Raw genomic sequence first — 20386 nt, 5'->3', positions numbered from 1 at the left:
TTGTAAGAAAATCGAATTCGAAATGTTCTTTCTTTCCTGGAGACAAAAAACTTTAATGGGCCGTATCAAACAATGAAAATTAAGAGTCTAATTTGGCACTACAAAATTTTGATCGAATTTACAATGATTAATGGTTAGAATTTCATATAACAATTAACAAGTAATACTGGAATCAGAAAAATTAGAAGATTTATTAGTTTAGAACATATATCTCGAACGGAATTTATGTTTCAGAAAGTTAAAAGAATAAGTTGTTGAATAAAATAAGTACTACAATTTTCATTCTCAATTTCAAGTGTTGCAAAAAAAAACCCAGTTATATATTGGTATTTTATATCGTAAATTTGTAAAAGAAAATGACATGTAATTGCAATGTATTATATGCATATATTTTACAGAAAATGACTGGAGAAAAAGGGGAGATTTTGAACGTAGAATAGTCAAGAGACCAATCTTCAAAAGAAAAGAATATAATCTAGTTGATAAAATAAAAGTGAAAAAGAGAAGAGATAACTATTCATTCCATGGGATCATAAAGCTATTCCTTGACTGCCTCCTCACTCTTTGATTTCATACCTTAATTTGATCTATCAATGAAAATGATACTATATCTTATATGGATAGAATTGGTTGATTTCTCAAAAAGTTATTGCTTGATAAATTATCAAATTATCGTATTTGTATCAAATTATATTATAATTAATGTCATGATGTTCACCCTAGGAAGCTACGTTCATATGATCACATCAAAATCAGATAAAAATCAAGTTGTTTCAATTATATAAAAACTATTTAAACCTATTCTAATCAATGCTCAGTCAAGTTCAATTCGAAAGCTATAGAATTTCTTCTAGCATTTTCTCTCTTTCCCATCAAGATAATGATATTATTTATGGAGGCGTTATGATTAATAGATGTTAATAAATGTAGCCTATTCTATTTTCCAACGAGGCATATTAATATGAATGTGACCCACAAGAGAAAAAAAAAAACTAAGAAATCAACCAAACTCACTTTTTAAATTTTAATCATGTCTTGGTTGAATGTAAAACCAAAATTATTTATCGTGTCACGTAAATTTGTATCACAATTTCGATAAAGATAATCAAAGTAGGACCGACCATATATATTCATTCTTGCATGCCCTTTAGATATTCACTTCCCAATAAGGGCCCATGTCTCTTATAGTTTTCAAACACTTCCCTACTTTATTACCTTTACATTATGTAATTGTATTTTTAAATATAAAAGAAAATATGCACTAGTTTTGCATGATAATATACGTGATTTTAGAATAATTTTTTATTTTTGTAATAAGTATTAATAAAATCAAATAAATCGAATTTGTATAAGTTTTAGTAACTAACTATGATGATTGATGAGATATCTATCATACTCGACACAGGGATAGCTAGAGACAGGAGAGCTTTATTGAGATAGTCATAACCTAAACTAATAACAAAAGTATAATTTTTTAGAATGGAGCATGATATCAATATATGATGACTCAATAAACCAACATATACTTAGACACAACAAATTGATAATTGAATCTATATTAATTTTATAAGCTCCAGTTTGAATCATAAATAGTGTAAAGGTAGTAATTTAAAATGTCAAATTATAATTGCCCGGGTGTAAAGAAAGAATTTGTAGCTTAAAGTAATTAATAATAATGCATATAGTACTAGTTAATTTAGCTTATCTCAATTTCTCAATAATGCATTCCTTCACCAAGCAAGGGAGATGTATTCACCATAAATTAAATCTTTATAATTGAAGGACTGAGAATGATTCTCTATTCTTGTTTTAAATTAGTAAATCACCATATGAAAGACGACATTATAGAACCATCATAATATATGGAGTACAATAGAACCATTATGCTACTTATACTATACATGCGAAATATAAATATTTGACTACCCCCACCATATAAGTGAGACTTTTGCAATAGTGGAAAATATATTACACCACATACATAAAGAATTGAAACCAAGATCTCTAGCTAAGAAATCTTGGATGTTTCAATATAGTCTTTTACAAGGTTCATTTTTATTCATAGATTAGAGATACATAAAAAAATTGCAATCAACATCATGGGCACATTGGCTTTAAATTTGACAATCAAGTTACCCTCCCAATAAAAAATAATTCTCCAAGCATGCAGATGGCTTTATACAAAATAATAATCATCACAAAAATTTGGGACCCGAAAATAAGGTCTAAATGATAGTGGATGCTTCACTTGTTATATAGTTAGTGGAGTTATTTCCATTACATATATGTAGGAGTATATTTTTTCTTGTTCTTAACTAAGGTTATTAACATTTATGGGACCAAATATTAGCACTTGCGCCGTCAGCTAAATTATATAATAATGGAGTACTAGTATTTTTTTTTCAAATAATCATATAATATCGTTAATTAATTTGCTGCTGTGTCCAAACCCCTTATAAAGAATTATGAGAATTGATTAATGGCAAGCCAAAAGATATGGACAGCTAATCTCCTTTTTATTTTGAATGTTAGTGAGGATTTTCAAGGCCAGTCAACTATGTATTATTATAATGCCAAAATTAAATTAATGATATTTAGTGCTTTTTCTTTACTACTATTTCTTTTTAATTTTTTTGGTTGGCTTTTGCTGCTTTTCTTGTTGAGCATGATTTTTGAGTATTGAGCCGCGGGGTGGTTGCATGAACTCCGATAAGGACGGCGGATGCCGGCGCCGGAGTTGCCGTCTGTTAATGCATGGTGGTGTGAGTTTGTTGAACAAGGGACAAAAGGCTCAAGGACTTACATGGGAATTAGCTGCGAAAAGAGTTAGTTATTTTGGTTGAGAGGTGGATGCTTCGAGAAGGCTAAGTCATCTACCGTGAAGCTGATATATAATTGGATCCTATCTCTTGTAGTTAGTTAGTTACATCAACACACTCTTTTTGTGAGATCTATTCCAATCTGTGTGAGTTGCAAAAGAGTGATAAAAAAAACTCAATCAAAGAAGAAAGTGACTTGAGTGTTTTTGAGTGTGTGTAACAATTGTAATCTTCATTCTTGTCGATCTAGTAAATACAACAGATTATCTCCTCCGTGGACGTAGGTCATTTACGGCCGAACCACGTAACTCCGGTGTTCTTCATTTTAGTTCATTATTCGCGATTATTAGTTCTCGGCCATCAATCACAATCACAAATTGGCGCCGTCTATGGGAAGGAGCTTGATCGTGATTACGATGGCGACAGCAAAATTCGACTTGGAGAAATTTACCGGTAAGAATGATTTTGGTCTTTGGAAACTCAAGATGAGAGCAGTGATGATGTTAAAGGAGCTGATGCAGATGAGAAAGCAGCTGTACCTAGCCAAGATCTCCAAGATAAGGCCTATAGCACCTTAATCCTTAGCCTCGGTGACAGGGTGCTTCGAGAAGTCTCAAAAGAGGAGACGGCTGCAGGTGTGTGGGCGAAGCTTGAGTCGCTTTACATGACCAAATCTTTGACAAACCGCCTCCATCTGAAGCAGAAACTTTTTACTTTCAAGATTCATGAGGGTAAGAATGTTCTTGAGCAGTTGGAGGATTTTGGAAAATGTATAGATGATTTGGAGATGATTGATGACAAGATCAAAGATGAGGATAAAGCCTTGATGTTGTTGAATGCTCTACCGGCCTGCTATGAGCAGTTTAAGGATGCTATCCTATTGGGTAGAGATTCAAAGGTGACATATGAGAAAGTCTACTCTGCTTTGAAGTTAAAAGAAGTGCAGAAATCAAATTCAAAAACCATTGATGCAGCGGCTGAGTCTTTGAACATCAAGGCAGATAGCAAGAAGTTCTCAAAGAAAAAGGGGCAGAAGAGGGCTTGTAAAGACAAGTCAGGTGAGGGAAAGGAAACCAGATCTTATTTTTACTGCAGGAAACCAGGACACATCAAGAAAGATTGCCATGCTCTAAAGAAGAAGTTGGCTGAGGAGCAAAAGGCTCAGGACACAGCCGACCTCGTTGAGCAAATTGATGCTGCTCAAGTGATGAATATCACTGATAGGCAGATCTCAACCTCTTGGGTGATGGATTCGGGGTGCAGTTTTCATATGACATCACACAAGGATTGGATCATGGAGATGGAGAAATCTGAGGGATCAGTGCATCTTGGAAATGATCATGTGTGCAAAGTCAGAGGGATGGGCAAGGTCAAATTTCTAATGGAAGATGGATCTTTCAAGATTCTCACTGATGTGAGATATATCCCAGAGATAAAAAGAAACCTCATATCTCTAGGCTTATTGGAGGCAAAGGGTTTTGAGTTCGAGTCCAAGAATGGCATAATGCAGGTGAAGAAGCTAGAGATAGTCATGATGAAAGCCCAAAGATATAATAATCTCTACTACCTTCAAGCAAAGGCAGTCTGCAATGAGGCAAATGTCACAGAGAAGAAGCCTGATCTTGCTGTGTGGCACAAGAGATTGGGCCATGTAGGTGCATCTGGGCTCAAAGAATTGGTCAAATTGGGAGCCATTCTGGCAGGATCAGAGCTTGATGAGGAGCTAATCTCCAATGTGAGCAGTGTATACTCGGGAAAAGCAAGAAGCTTAGCTATCAAAGAGGGAAGCACACATCAGAATTCCCTCTAGCATATGCGCATAGTGACATTTGGGGGCCTGCACAGACTCAGAGTATAGGTGGGGGGAAGTATTTCTTGACTATTGTGGATGATTTTTCAAGAAAGGTATGGCTCTATGTTATGAGAGAGAAGTCTGATGCTTTTGCAAGGTTTAAGGACTGGTGTCAAGAAGTTGAGACTGAGAAGGGATGCTCACTTAAATGCCTTAGGACTGACAACGGTTTGGAGTTTTTATCTACTCAATTTGATGAATTCTGCAGATCAAAGGGAATCAAAAGGCACAGAACCGTGCCAAACAATCCACATCAAAATGGTGTGGCTGAGAGGGTAAATAGAACTCTACTTGAAAGGATAAGATGCATGCTTCTTGGCTCAGGGATGCTTAAAAATTTCTGGGGTGAAGCTGCTGCTACAGCTGCTGTACTTATAAACAAATGTCCTTCATCAGCCATTGAATTCAAAACCCCAGATGCCATGTGGTATGGTTCATCTGGTGATTACAGCAAGCTAAGGGTTTTTGGATCAAGAGCATATGCACATTTGAGGCAGGGAAAGCTTGAGGCCAGGGCTATCAAATGTGTTATGCTTGGGTATCAAAAGGGGGTGAAGGGTTATAGGTTGTGGTGCACTGAACCTGGAAGAAATAAGGTTGTAATTAGCAGAGATGTTGTCTTCAAGGAAGATGAGATGCCTTTTCTGAGACAAAAGTCAGATGATATTCAAGTTGAGGTGGAACCATCTAGTGTATCTGAGGTGGAGCCATCTGGTGTGTCTGAAGCTAGTGATGAAGTATCAGAGGATGAGACTACTACACATCAAGGTGCTAGAGAAAGACATGAGTATCCAGATAGAGTACCAACACCAAAGCCAAGCAGACCAAAGAGACAACACAGACTTCCAGCAAGGTTTGCAGATTATGATATGGTATATTATGCATTGACAGTAGCAGAAAGTATTGACTATCATGAGCCATCCACCTATAAAGAAGCAGTGAGGACTCCAGAGAAGAGCAAGTGGCTCAGAGCCATGCAAGAAGAGATTGATTCCCTATACAAAAACAAGACCTGGGTGCTGGTTTTGAGACCAAGAAATCAGAAAGCAGTGGGTTCAAAGTGGGTTTTCAAGAAGAAAGTAGAGGCTTTCCAGAATGACACTGTGAGGTATAAGGCACGTTTGGTTGCAAAGGGGTACACACAGAAGCAAGGAATCGACTACAATGAGGTGTTCTCACCTGTAGTTAAACATAGCTCTATTCGGATCTTGTTGGCTGTTGTTGTGCAGAAAGATTGGGAGTTGCATCAGCTGGATGTGAGGACAGCTTTTCTACATGGTGATCTAAGAGAAACCATATATATGGAGCAGCCTGAGGGTTTCATCAAGAAATGAGATGAAGGGAAAGTGTGTCTACTCAGAAAAAGCTTATATGGTCTCAAGCAAAGCTCGAGACAATGGTATCTCAAATTCGATGAATATATGCTGAGAATTGGTTTTGAAAAATCCAAGTATGATGATTGTGTTTACATCAGAAAGGTGGATGGAGAAGTCTCAGCCTATCTATTGCTCTATGTAGATGACATGCTAGTGGCAGCCCCCAACTTGGCAGAAATTCAGAAGGTTAAGAGACAGCTGCAAGAGGAGTTTGACATGAAGGATCTTGGCAATGCCAAGAAAATCCTTGGGATGGATATGGTAAGAGACAGAGGGAAGGGAGAACTGAGACTAACACAGAAAGATTACTTGGGAAAGGTGCTCAAGAAGTTTCAGATGCAAGACTCAAAACAGGTTACACTCCCTATGGCTCAGCAGTTCAAACTCAGTAAAGAGCAGTGCCCGTCGAGTGATGAGCAAAGAGAGGACATGGATAAAATTCCTTATGCTAGTATCATTGGAAGCATAATGTATACTATGGTATGTACTAGACCTGATCTTGGCCATGCAATGAGTGTAGTAAGCAGGTTCATGGCTGACCCTGGTTTGGAACACTGGCATGCGCTTAAGTGGCTGATGAGATACCTTAGAGGGACCACTGATTATGCTATAGTATTCAGAAGAAGCAAGAATCAAGGTGGAGACCAGTTGATTGGATTCTCAGACTCGGATTATGCAGTGAATTATGACACTCGGAAGTCTCAGTCTGGTTATGTATTCACCTTAAATGGTACTGCTGTGAGCTGGAAATCTTGCCTTCAATCAGTGATGGCTCTCTCTACCACGGAAGCAGAGTATATTGCCCTTGCAGAGGCAGTGAAAGAATCGTTCTGGCTGAAAGGGATTCTCGGGGACTTTGGAGTTGAGCAGAGTTCTGTGGAGATAAAATGTGACTCTGCCAGTGCAATATGCTTAACTAAGCACCAGACATTTCATGAAAGAAGCAAACACGTGGACGTGAGGCTACACTTCATAAGAGATGAGGTGAATAAGGGAACCGTGAGGGTGACAAAGGTAGCAACTGATGATAATGCTTCGGACATGCTGACTAAGGTGATTCCTAGCACCAAGCTGAGATATTGCTTGGAGCTAATTGGTTTGGAACAGAATTAGGAAGGATGAGGAGGTAATCTGGCTCGTTCACCAATCACAAGGTGGAGATTTGTTAATGCATGGTGGTGTGAGTTTGTTGAACAAGGGACAAAAGGCTCAAGGACTTACATGTGAATTAGCTGCGAAAAGAGTTAGTTATTTCGGTTGAGAGGTGGATGCTTCGAGAAGGCTAAGTCATCTACCGTGAAGCTGATATATAATTGGATCCTATCTCTTGTAGTTAGTTAGTTACATCAACACACTCTTTTTGTGAGATCTATTCCAATCTGTGTGAGTTGCAAAAGAGTGATCAAAAAACTCAATCAAAGAAGAAAGTGACTTGAGTGTTTTTGAGTGTGTGTAACAATTGTAATCTTCATTCTTGTCGATCTAGTAAATACAGCAGATTATCTCCTCCGTGGACGTAGGTCATTTACGGCCGAACCACGTAACTCCGGTGTTCTTCATTTTAGTTCATTATTCGCGATTATTAGTTCTCGGCCATCAATCACAATCACACCGTCGGTCAAAGAGTAGTATTTACAAAGATAAATTAATTTAATTGTAAAATGAAATTAATGCCTTCTAGGGTAGATTTATGTTTTTTAAGTTTGACCATTTCGAAATTTGAAATAAGTTTGTTTCATACTATGGTACTGTGTTAATTATATGTATGTTTTCCACACAAAAATAGTGCCTAAACCTATAGATGCATCGAATCTAGGGGTGAGCAAAAAAACCAGAAACCGAACATCCGAACCGAACTAAACTGAAATTTTGAAATTCGGTTCTGTTATTTCAGTTTTTCGGTTCGGTTCGGTTTTGAAAAATATAAAAATTTCGGTTTTTCGGTTCGGTTCAGTTCGGGCGAAGAAAAAAACCGAAAAACCGAAAAACCGAATTATATATATATATTCTATTAATTTAATATATTATATTATATATAATATATAGTATATTCTTTTAATAAATTCTACTATATTATATATATTATATGTATTATTAATTTTATATTATATATAAATATTCTATTAGTATATATAAAATAAAATAAATTACACACACATATATATTAATATTATATTTATTTTTTCGGGTTTTTCGGTTTTTTCGGTTTTGTTCGGGTTTTTCGGTTTTTTAAGTTCGGTTTTCGGTTTTTCGGTTTCGGTTTTTTGGTTTTTCGGGTTCGGTTCGGTTTGGATTTTGAACTAAATTCGGTTTTGGTTCGGTCTTGACAAAAAACCGAACCGAAACCCGAATGCACACCCCTAATCGAATCAGTAGCCCCCTTTATAAGTGTATATGCAATTTTCGGTAATCACAGTTAGATTTTGGTACTTTTCCTTGCAAAAGTCTCTATCTATCAATAAATATATAAAGAGGAGTTTTGGAGATATTTACAAAATTGCCATTTAAAATTAAAAATATAATTTCATTAAACCTGATTTTATAATCAATATTTGTACATCTTACCCGTTCAGTTATAGTATAACACAATCTTCAATTCCATTTAATCATAGTACACTACATATTTAGAGAGTCAAGGACGCTACATATTCCCCAATTAATAAGGACTATTTTAATTTCACTCAATCCCTGTAATGTTATTCATTATTTATAATCATAAAAAATGGGGATATTACAACTTTTAGTTAAATACGATATTTAGTGGAGTAGTATTTTTGTTATCTATATCTATGCATACATATTTAAAAGGTGATTTTTGGAAAAATACAAAATAATGTCATTTTAATTAAAAGTTTATCTATCAATTAAAATTGTCAAATAATTATAACTCATTTACCCAAACGTTTAGAACTAAAATACTCCATCCAACTGCTTTTCATGAAAAAAAAGGAATCCCAAATTGAAAATTTGAAATACTCTGTACGTATAAATTTGGGACTCGTATGCATAAATGACGTGAGTATAAATGACGTGAGTAATGGAATGTGATCATGGTAGCCCTTTAGCTTTTCACCTCTTATAACCTTAATTATCTTAATTTTATTGTTTAAGGTGTGCCTTTCTATATTCTCATTTTATGCCTATAAAAGGCTTGGATTTGTATATGTAATACACAACACTAAAATTCTCCCTAATTTCTCAATCGCTTGACATTTTATTGCGTATTTTAGGAGCACTGTATTGCTTGATTTTTGAAGTTCCATTAAATTTTTCAGTGCGTAGCGGGTTTGAAATGTTTCTACATGCTAAGAGGAATTCATTTTATTTTTGTAGATAATATGTCAATCCAAGAGCATTAGCACAACACAATTTGTCTTGTAGAAAGATGACTTTCCTCGACTCGACTTATAATTCGTATCTTTTTTTAATTATTTTCATTGTAATTTTCAGTCCTCTTATGATTGCTTTTTTTTCAATTGTAATAGTTAGAGCATCACTTGTATATGGTTGAAGAATTTTATCTAAATATTTCTAACAATTCTTAAGAAAATTGGGACATCCCTAAAACATGCTCATCTTTAAAATTGAGAAAGTGAAAAAGTTTTACTAATATTTAACTTTTGATAATTAGGAAAAAGAAAAGTTGAAAAATTCTTAAAGAATTTGTCTAGAACTGTGTGTGACATCAATTTAATTCACTTGCAAAAAATGTTTAATTGTGAATATGTGTTACTACTGGAAAAATAAATTGTTTCTCACTTAACGGTCCAACAATAAAGTAGTTTATTTAAGTAGAATATTAATTGAGTAATTCTCATAATCTTACTACCATTTTAATTTAAAATTTATAATTTAATTAAAATTGTATTTTTTTAATGAATTCAAGGGAATTAATGTATAAAAATAAATATGATACTCTATTCTTAAACGCATTGAGAGAGAGAAAGAGTTTTTCGGTTTCAAAAACTTCTTGAATTCCCAACCCTTTCTTCTTCCCACTCACTATTAATTTTCTAAATCTCTTTCAACTTCTTTTTTCCTAAACCCTAAACCCTAACCCTAAACCCAAAATCTCTTGTAATCTGGCGAGGAAGGCACTCGACTTGCTACGCGAGCGCAAGGATTGGTTCGATATTGTGATCAGTACGTCTAACATACCATGGACGGTTTGAAGCTTCGTGAGAGCCTGGAGATGGATCTGCCCCCTTCATACGAGCTTGCTTCCTTACTCCATGGAGTAGTTTGGTAATCGAGAGAGATAGACTAGGGGTTCATATTTGTGTGTTTTCATTGTATTGTATCACATGTTTACAGCATCAGCTAAGGTTGAATGTATATATAGTTTATTGATTTACAATGTGTTGTATTGGGTCGAATATCTTTATTATTAATTTGGAGAAAGACAACGACATTAATATATTTAATAGGTTAATTTAGGGAAATTAATTATGTATAGGTGATAATATTGTTAATAGATTTAACTATTAGTACAATTTATTAATTACGTTGACAAAATACCTAAAATGGAATATAATAGTGGTAAATCGTAGTAGTATAAAATCATGAATTAACTGTATTGTTTTTGAATAAATTATAACACACCCGAACCAAGAAATGGTCTTGCTTGAAGCTTTCCGTGAAGCTGGTCTGAATGAATTCGCAAAACAGATCTTTGTCCACTTTTATAAGGTTTCAACTAAAAAGTTTGTCATCCATTTACTTGCACGGCCAATCATCCGAATTGATGTGCTTCGACGAGATAAATCCACGAGATGGCCTTCGAGAAGTACTAGGCCAGCCGTCCGTTCGTCGCCATATTGCTATCAAGTTTCGTCTTTAGAGAAAAAGGGAAGATAAGAAATATTTACCTTTGAACAAACGCGAAGAACTCTTTGCGCAGGGAAGAAAGAATAATGCGCAGGGAAGAACTCTTTTCCATACGGAGTATTATATTTGTATTTTAGTGCTCGTGGTACATTTCATAATTCTATTATTCCAAGTAAAAGTCGGAATAAAATAAACGAGATAGAAAACACCAAGGCTTTTATTATTTTACTATTTAATAATAATAATAATATTTATCATTTTTATTATTGATATAATGTTGTAAATTAATAACTTATGGCGCAACACTTAATGTAATTTTAAAAATTAGAAATCATACTCTATGTTAGATTAACTTATGGATATTTTTATTTTAATTAAGAAGATCTTGCTTCAAGTATTATGTTTACGTTCGTTACTTAAAAGATTTGACTAATGTTTAAAATCTTAAAATTAGTAATCTATCGAAAATTATTAAATTTATAAAAATCAATTCTCAACAATAATTGTTTCCTAAATAACAAATGGGCCATATACTTACTCTCCTATTTTGAGCCTCAATTTCTTCAACAACATTTATAAAAAATAAAATAAACTTGAATAATGTAAAATACAGTATGTGTATGTGTTACACTAACCACATGAATACTATACTGATTTCTTGATAGGGTAATAATATGATACATTGGATAAATCATGAGCCTCAATTATTCTGGTTGCGAGGGCTACTCAAAATAATTTAAGCAAGTCAACCCCATCACACGATGCCAACCATGCATCTATGAATGAGCCTAAACCTTGTAGATTTAGAGTAAACGCGAGGGCGTAAAACTCGTGGTCGAAAAGACTAGGAACATCAAACAATTGTGATGGACGACGCGTTTGTTTCAAAACAAGACTTATATTTTGTGGGGAAAAGTGTGATACTAGTTCTGTGAATATAATATCCAATATTAAACTTCAAACAATTACTGGGCGCCGCCTACCCAGACATAGTATAACACGGACTACACATACTGGGCACCGCCTACCCAGACATAATATAACACGGACTACACATATTGGGCGCCGCCTACCCAGACAATAAAACGGTCTCTAACTACTATAGTTAAAAATAAACATAAAATCAAATAGCATGCTTATCACATAAGATATCAAATAATGCTCAACAAATAAAATCAAATTTTATTCTCTAATTAAATGTGGATTTAATTATATTAATTCTAAATTAATATAATTATATATATATAATATTAATTCCAAATTAATATTGTGTTGTGGAGTATATATTATCATTTCCAGATGATAACTATGTCCCAATTTGTTAATCTAATTAACGAAATTAATCCAATCTATATTAATTCTAAATTAATAAATTTGTAAATCAAGTGATAATTCCAAATCATCATCAAGCACACATATATTATTTATTATTCCAAAATAATAATATTAACAAATTCTTGCTCATTAATCCATTAATCCAATTAATAAATTTATTATCTGATCTATATCAATTCCAAAATAATATAAACAGATATTTAATATTAATTCTAAAATAATATTAAAAACACACTTATTATTAATATTCAAAATAATGATAAAATAATAATTTATTAGTTTGAAATCTAAGTTGAAGATTTCGTTTGATAAAATAATAATTTATTAGTTTGAAATCTAAGTTGAAGATTTCGTTTGAATTTCGTGAAAATTCCAATTTTGAATGAATCAAATCAAATCGGATTCGATTGCAAGAATTTTGAAATCTTATTTCATAATTTTGATTTCTAATATCATCCACAAAATAATTAGGAAACAAAATTAATTATGAATCAAGCCCGAGCTCTGATACCACTGTTACTTGTATTCATCTAATGAGCGCAGCGGAAATTGCATACAAGAATAACAGATCTAGATTCATAATCATATTGCAAGTTGAGCATGTAAAACACAACGGAACTAAATCTTACTTGTTGTTGTGTTTCCTTCTACGATTGTGTCCTGCAAGTTGAATCCACTACTATCGAGGTCCACGTGTATTCTGATCCGATGCAGGAACAATTCCTCGGTACAATCGCTCTATAGAGAAAGCTTGGAATTCTCTACAAAGCTTTACGTATTTTCTCTCTAATGTTACGATATTTCTCATCACCCACAATGGAGAATAAATAACCATTATATAGACAAAGAGTCATTAGGGTTTCATGATTGTTTGGGCTTATGGACTAATTATAATTGTAGCCCAACTATAAGTATTTAATCCATATTAATCTAATCTAACCCATATCCTTTCAATAATATGATACATTGGATAAATCATGAGAATGCTCAAGATTCTATGAAAAATGGAGTAACAAAAATTGACAACTACTCACTCCTACATTCATAAATCCATGCAGAAAAAAATAAATTCGCAGAGCCCAAGAAAAGCAGAGGAAACAAACATTGGAGTAGTAGTACTAAAAAGCAACAGAAACAACAATGAAAAAACCTAAAAAGAATAACACAAAAATCAATCATATACTCATATAGATATAGATAAATGGTGGTTCAGCTACAATAGCTGCTACGGACTAAACTCTCTCTTTTTTTGCCCTCTCATTATCTGCTTTAACTTTGTTGCCAACACCAATGCCAAAGGGGAAACAAATATTCACTCTTTTTTACCAATTCTCAACTTCTCTCATCACTTTAAAGAAGGAAATGGCGTTAGTGCATCGCTTTATTCTATTCAAATTCGATTGATTCTTTGCTGTTACTACGATTTTGCTCTGTTTCAGGAAAAAGTTCAAAATTGAAAAAAGAAAAGCTCAACCTTCTCTCTCTGTCTCCCATAATTGCATTGTCCTGTATTGTTCTTAAGTTGGTCTTGTCTCATATTTGAGTCGAGGTTGTGAAGTTGGGCTCTCCTTCTACTCTCTTCTCTCTCATATAGTTGCATTCAGTGAGTGCAAGCGCGCACCATTTTCATCAAGATTGAATCTTGTGAGAGATTCTTGCTCTGAAGGGTTGAAGCTGTTTGCAAAATTGAGTGTGCAAATTTCATTACTTTCTACATCAAAGTTGCGGTTTGGAAGAATTCGAAGACAGAGAACAGGACTTTTTGTTGTTTTTGAGTTGATTTGAACAAAAAATTGGATTTTTCTGGACTTGGGTGGGGTGGGGGTGCAATTTGCCGCATGAAGAAATAGTGTGCAAAGATGAAAGATGGAAATTCCAAGAAATCCAAGGTTTTTTTTTGTCATTTTGCTGAATTCCATGTAATGTTTTGTTTCAATTTATTTTTTCTAAGATGAGTTTGGTTTTTTGAAGCTCTCATGGTCCAAGAAACTGATCAGGAAATGGTTCAATATCAAGAGCAAAAGTGAGGAGTTTCAAGCTGATGAAGCTGTTTATGGAGGTGGGTGGCATATATTTTTTCTATTAGTTTATTGATATATTTAAATGTTTTGCAATTTTTTTTTTGTAGTTTCTGTTCTTCTTCTGGTATTGTTTTTTTGTATTTGAGTCTTTGACTGTCTCAATTATATTAATGAAATCTATAGGATTCGATGCTTCAAATGAAAGCAAACAATTTGCTGATTCTCAGTGCTGATGCCTTTGTCTTTCACTGGTTTGTCTTTTGTTGAAATACAATCAAGCATTGAAAATTTAATTTTTAATAAAAACAAGATACTAGTGGTACAGTACTATATTTTTACACTTGAGCAGTTCTACACAATTTAAACATAATCTTGATTGGCAAAGATCCACCTGCTATGGTGAATTCCTATGTTTAAATTAGTAGAGATTAGGGGGCTGTTTGATTTAGAGAATTGAGGTAAACTAAGTTGTATTTATATAAATATTTAGAGAATTGAGGTAAACTAAGTTGTATTATATAAATATAGTAATTTTGTATCACTCTCTTTAGGTGGTGATGCTGAATGGAGGAACAGCTTTTCAGAGAGGGAACCATCTACAGTCAAGAAAATTAAAACAGGTCAGTGGGATCACAGTTCTGATCTTCTTCCAAAAACTCAAAAAATCATGATTCTCTGGAAAAATATAAAGTTCACTAAAATACAATTAGTATGTTGTAGTCATAAAACTTGTTCTGTTTCTTTCCTCTCCATTGATGAAAGTGATCATGAAGAGAGTAATCAATTTCATTCTGCAGAAAAATCAGCAAAGAACATCGAACGCTCCTTTTCACGTTCCCGTTCGAGGCGTGGGAGAGCCTACCTTGATCACCCTCAGATCATAAACGTACAAAACTACAGGTTTGTTTCCTTTAATTGATTCCATCAATTTTCAGACCTTTTCATTGCATGAGGTTTTGAAATGTTGTGTTTTTTCGAGCAGTCTCTTTGTATCGACATGGAATGTAGGAGGAAAGACGCCACCGGGAAATTTGAACTTAGATGATTGGCTACACTCGGCACCTCCTGCTGATATATATGTGCTTGGGTATGATTGGTGATTCTAATTTGAGAGAGGACTTGATATTATCTGATTTTTTGGCAATGATTTTGTAACTTTTTTGTGTATTTTTTCAATATGAATAGATTTCAAGAGATAGTTCCTCTTAATGCTGGTAACATTCTTGGTGCTGAAGACAATGGTCCTGCCAAGAAATGGCTTGCCCTTATCAAGAGATCACTAAACAATGCCCCGGGATTGAGCGGGGGCAGTGGGCGTTGCACTCCCTCGCCTGTTCCTGATCCCGTCTCTGAGTGGAATGCTGATTTTGAGGGGTCAAGCAGGCACAAGGCCTCAACTTTCTTCCCACGTCGATCATTCCAGACGCCGCAGTGCTGGAGAATGGAGAATGACATGTCTGCCTCTCAGCCTCGCCTTGATCGGAGGTACAGTGTGTGTGATAGAGCAATTTTCGGTCATAGGCCTAGCGATTATGATCCAAGGGGTTATAGGCCGAGTGACTGCTCTTCGAGCCAGAGGGCAAGTGATTACTCCTCTGGCCCTCGTGCAAGTGACTACTCGTCCAGTAGGAGGCCGAGCGACTACTCATGGGGCCATAGGGCGAGTGATTTTTCACGTTTGGGTTCTGATGAAGATTATCTGCCCGGGGAGTCGCCTAGCACAGTTTTGTATTCTCCTATGTCTTACAGCACGAACGAGACGCCAGAAAATGGATGCGCTGTTCCTGGACACTCGAGATACTCTTTAGTAGCTAGCAAGCAAATGGTTGGGATTTATCTCACTGTTTGGGTTCGTAGCGAGCTGGCAGAACATGTCAAGAACATCAAGGTCTCGTGTGTTGGCAGAGGATTGATGGGCTACCTCGGAAATAAGGTATGTGGTTACATCAACTAAACAGTTTTTCGTATTGAAACATCAAACAATCGATTAATAGGTTGACATGTGATAACATTGCAGGGATCCATCTCGATTAGTATGTTGTTGCACCAGACGAGCCTTTGCTTCGTGTGCAGTCACTTGACCTCCGGTCAGAAAGAAGGCGATGAGCTACGACGAAATTCTGATTTCATGGAGATCTTGAGGAAAACAAGATTCCCTCGAGTCAATGGTGTCAATGAGGAGAAAGCACCCGAGACAATTCTTGAACACGAGTAAGATCCCCTCGATTCTATGCCTAGTAAAACTAGCTCTTGTTTACCTGCTTACTGATGGCAAACAATGTATCGTAGTCGAATTATCTGGCTTGGAGATCTGAACTATCGTATAGCGCTGCCTTACCGGTCTGCTAAAGCACATATCGAAATGCAAAATTGGCGAGCGTTATTGGAAAAAGACCAAGTATGATACTAATGCTCTTAAATCTGTGTTTGAGAACTATTTGGTTTTGTTATTCTTTGCAAATCGACTAATACAAATTTTTTGACAGCTCCGGATAGAGCAGAGACGGGGTCGTGTTTTTGATGGATGGAGAGAAGGGAAGATATATTTCCCTCCTACTTATAAATACTCACATAACTCAGATAGATATGCTGGAGACGACATGCATCCGAAAGAGAAACGAAGGACACCTGCTTGGTACGGAATCAAGTTTTCTGCACGTTTAAAATAGTTTGAATGCTTATAGTAAATGGTGTTAACGTATGAAGGTGTGATCGAATCTTGTGGTATGGCGGTGGGCTTCAGCAATTATCTTACGTTCGTGGGGAGTCCAAGTTTTCGGATCATAGGCCTGTTTCTAGTGCGTTTTGGGTGGAGATCGAGTCAACACCAAGCCGGCTGAGGAGAAGTATGAGCTGTTCCTCAAGAGTCGCGGTGGAGGAGCTGTTACCTTACTCACATGGTTATACAGAACTCTGCTTCTTCTGAGAATGGGACGGAACGAATCTGGTACGAGTAAACACCATCCCTCTCGTTTAGCTGTCTCGGACCACACATATCTAAACCTCTATATGTTTTGAGTTGCTTTTGTTACATACATTTGTGCTAAAAGTTGCCCCCATCTCTGCAGCTCGTGTCTCCGGGCTTTTTCTACAGAGGAACGATGGGGACATCTCTTTACCCAAAAATCGAGAAAGGTAAGCATCTTTCAACACAAATGCTAGCATGCCTCTGATCACTTTTCTTGTCTAACTCACTTACTCATATCTTCCTCAGATGTAGATATTTAACATTTCGGAGCGCCCTAACTTTACACGACATGGCTTGATCGTTTTCTCCTTTTTTTCGGAGCCTAATTCGTTTTCAAGATTCTTGGATTCCCATCACTAGGGGACGACTACTGTCTCTCTGAGGTCCGAAACACGCGCCTCCTTCACCAGGTACCGTGTTTGAGTCGTTCTAACGGTTCCTCGTTGGCAAACGATCGAGTTCACGGAGATGTTAACACGCGCATAATGAACAAAGACAGCCAAGTGGCAATGCAAGATTCTTGTTTTTCTTTCTCTTCTGTTTTAGATTTGTGAGATTCTTTATTTGTTAAGACAAGAAGGGAAGAGTTAGAAATGGTCAAAATAAAGACCCTTCTTTTCCTCTTTTATTTTTGCATCTTGAATGATGAAAGGGAAGAGAGTGTGTGATGTAACACTCATTGCCAACATGGTATGAGCAAAAACAAAAATATAGTACTGAAATTTGGCCAATGATTTTTGCTGACAAGTTGCTTTCTTTGATGCTTTCCGTCATTCTCTTTGTCTACTTTTTTCAATGGAAAAACAGAGTAATTATTCCAATCAGCCCTTCAATTATATATTGGTATACTTATTATTTATTTCGTTGGATATTGTTACAAGCATGGATTTTTTTCAATTATTGTGAGAGAGCATGCTTGTCTCTATTGTCAGGTTTCATATGCTTAAAAATTAAATTTTATATTGCTAGAAACTATGGTTTTGATCTTCTATTGACGTTGTTTTTTGATAGTATAAGATTTCCAACCTAATTCAATAAGTAGATTTTAGCATGTATAGAAGAAATTCGATTTTGACCATGAATAGATAGTGTCCTTGCTAATGATAAGACTCAACCATTATACGAACGGTAATTATAGAACGAGTAATTAATTATTAAAGACTCTAAAAACAGCGATGTAGATAAACATTAATTTAGTGACGAATGAAGCATTATTAATTTATATTTTGATGTTAATGTTGTCCATAAAAGTTGGTGTCCTTGATTAATTATTTCACTGCCTCTTCAGATAAAAAAATCTTTATTTTCTATTTTTAATATGCAATCTAAGTTTTTTTACAATTAAATCACATTATGTGTTGAGAGTCTCATTATTCACAAATCCACTCTAAAAGACCGAACCACCGAACCATACCAAATTACGGTTTTTAGATCTAGTTTTTTATGGATGAGAGACACAAATTTATCAATTATTTTCGCCTTCATCACGAGCCTATTTTAATTCATCCGAAGGTAAATAAGTCATACTAACATGTTACGAAGATTTAACTTCATTCCAGTAGGTTTTTACTTCATTCCAGTAGGTTTTTACTTCATTCCAGTAGGATTATTACTTCATTCCAGTACGTAAATGAGGTTTCGCCGTCGCGTGTCGTTCTTTCTCTCTACAATATCTATCACCACCGCCACAACGCTGATATGATGTAATAAACACATGGAATGATGTAATAAATTATTAGAATGAAGTATGTGTAGAAGCATTTGAAGTCCTACTGGAATGAAGTAAAAACCTTATTCAATGAAGTAATAACGTTTCTGAATGAAGTAATAAACGCACTTGAATAAATTACATTTTTTAATGTAAATAAAGTAAAATTTCAAGTCAATGAATTCAAATGAAACATATGTTGAATCATTTCAAAACCTAATGGAAGAAAGTAAAAACATGTTGTAGTTTCAAGGTATTACGTACGGAATGAAGTAATAAACCTATACAATGAAGTAAAATGGGCTTGTAATGAAGACCGAAAAATTTACACAGCAGCACATCTCATCAAAAAAACTAGATCTAATGGCCCAGATTTGGTCTCTAGTTCGGTCTTTAAAATTGGTTCGACATTGATCATAACTCTATGTGTTGAACTGTATATATATTATAGAGTATGGACTATTGGCCATTAAAAAAACACATATAACTATCTCAAGTTGGTGTCAAGATAGAACTAAAACTAGTACTTATATAAGAGCATCCGCATCGGTGCTCTCTGCGGAGAACGGCGTCCGTGCTGTTGACGCGGCAACCCCCTGTCCACCGTTGTGCTCTTGTCGCTGGCACAACGCTTCTCGATACATCGAGCACGTCCGTGCCGCTGAGCAGACGACGTGGCGCGTTTCTATTCGCCAACAGATTAGCCGTTGGATTTTTTTAAAATCGAAAATAATACCAAAAATTAAAAAAAAAATCGGATTCCCAAAAATATAGCTGTTTTATTACCGTTTTTTTGAATTTTTTTTAATTTTTTTAATCCCAAAATCATCTATAAATACACACATTCATCATCCATTTTTCACATCAAATTATCTCTCATTCATATTTTTTCATACAACTCATCTACATCTTCCTCTCTCACTCAAACCCTCTCTAAAAATTCAAAAATGGATTTCAACGATATCATTGCGGAAGCGGAGCGCTAAGAACAAGAATACTATGAACAATATCGTGCCGCCTATGAAGCCTATGTCGCCGCCACTACCCCCACCCCTCCTCCTCGACCAACTAGATCAAATCGCCGCTATATCCCTCGTGACCGGGAGGGAGCCCACGAAAGGCTCGTTGCCGACTATTTTTCCGACCGGCCGCGGTTTCCGGAAGATTACATTCGGTGCCGTTTTCGCATGTCAAAATGGTTGTTTATGCATATTGTCAACACATTGTCCGCTCGTGTTGAATACTTTCAATCACGTAGAGACGCAACCAGTCGGCAAAGTCTCTCGGCGTTGCAGAAGTGTACTTGTGCCCTCCAACAACTTGCTACTGGGTAAACGGTTGACCTTTTCGACGAGTATTTGCATATGGACGAGTCAACTGGAATCCTATGCCTCAAAATTTTTTGCAGTGCCGTTCGTTCTGCTTTCGGTGAGGAATTCCTTCGGGCACCCACCACCGAAGATTGTCAATTGTTGCTCCA

The 20386-nt window shown here is 35.5% G+C and overlaps 1 protein-coding gene across 2 annotated transcripts; it reads left to right on the top strand.

Annotated features, from left to right (window-relative positions):
- The first annotated feature begins 13436 nt into the window (after positions 1–13436).
- LOC121808770 (type IV inositol polyphosphate 5-phosphatase 7-like) lies at positions 13437–18019 on the top strand. 2 transcript variants are annotated; one of them, XM_042209359.1, is made up of 12 exons: positions 13437–14098; positions 14181–14268; positions 14782–14850; positions 15028–15130; positions 15213–15317; positions 15416–16163; positions 16248–16441; positions 16520–16628; positions 16717–16865; positions 16974–17177; positions 17299–17365; positions 17445–18019. In XM_042209359.1, the coding sequence occupies exons 1-10, from the start codon at positions 14069–14071 to the stop codon at positions 17068–17070; spliced, it is 1692 nt and encodes a 563-aa protein (XP_042065293.1). In that variant the 5' UTR covers positions 13437–14068; the 3' UTR covers positions 17071–17177; positions 17299–17365; positions 17445–18019. The 2 variants fall into 2 exon arrangements, with proteins under 2 accessions (XP_042065293.1, XP_042065287.1); XM_042209353.1 differs by having other exon boundaries at positions 13441–14098; positions 16937–17177.
- The last annotated feature ends 2367 nt before the right edge of the window (positions 18020–20386 follow it).

Source organism: Salvia splendens, chromosome 1 (assembly GCF_004379255.2).
Source record: "Salvia splendens isolate huo1 chromosome 1, SspV2, whole genome shotgun sequence".
NCBI classification, from domain to species: Eukaryota; Viridiplantae; Streptophyta; class Magnoliopsida; order Lamiales; family Lamiaceae; genus Salvia; species Salvia splendens.
The sequence above is the reverse complement of the archived record's forward strand: the minus strand, read 5'-3'. Positions and strand labels throughout refer to the sequence as shown.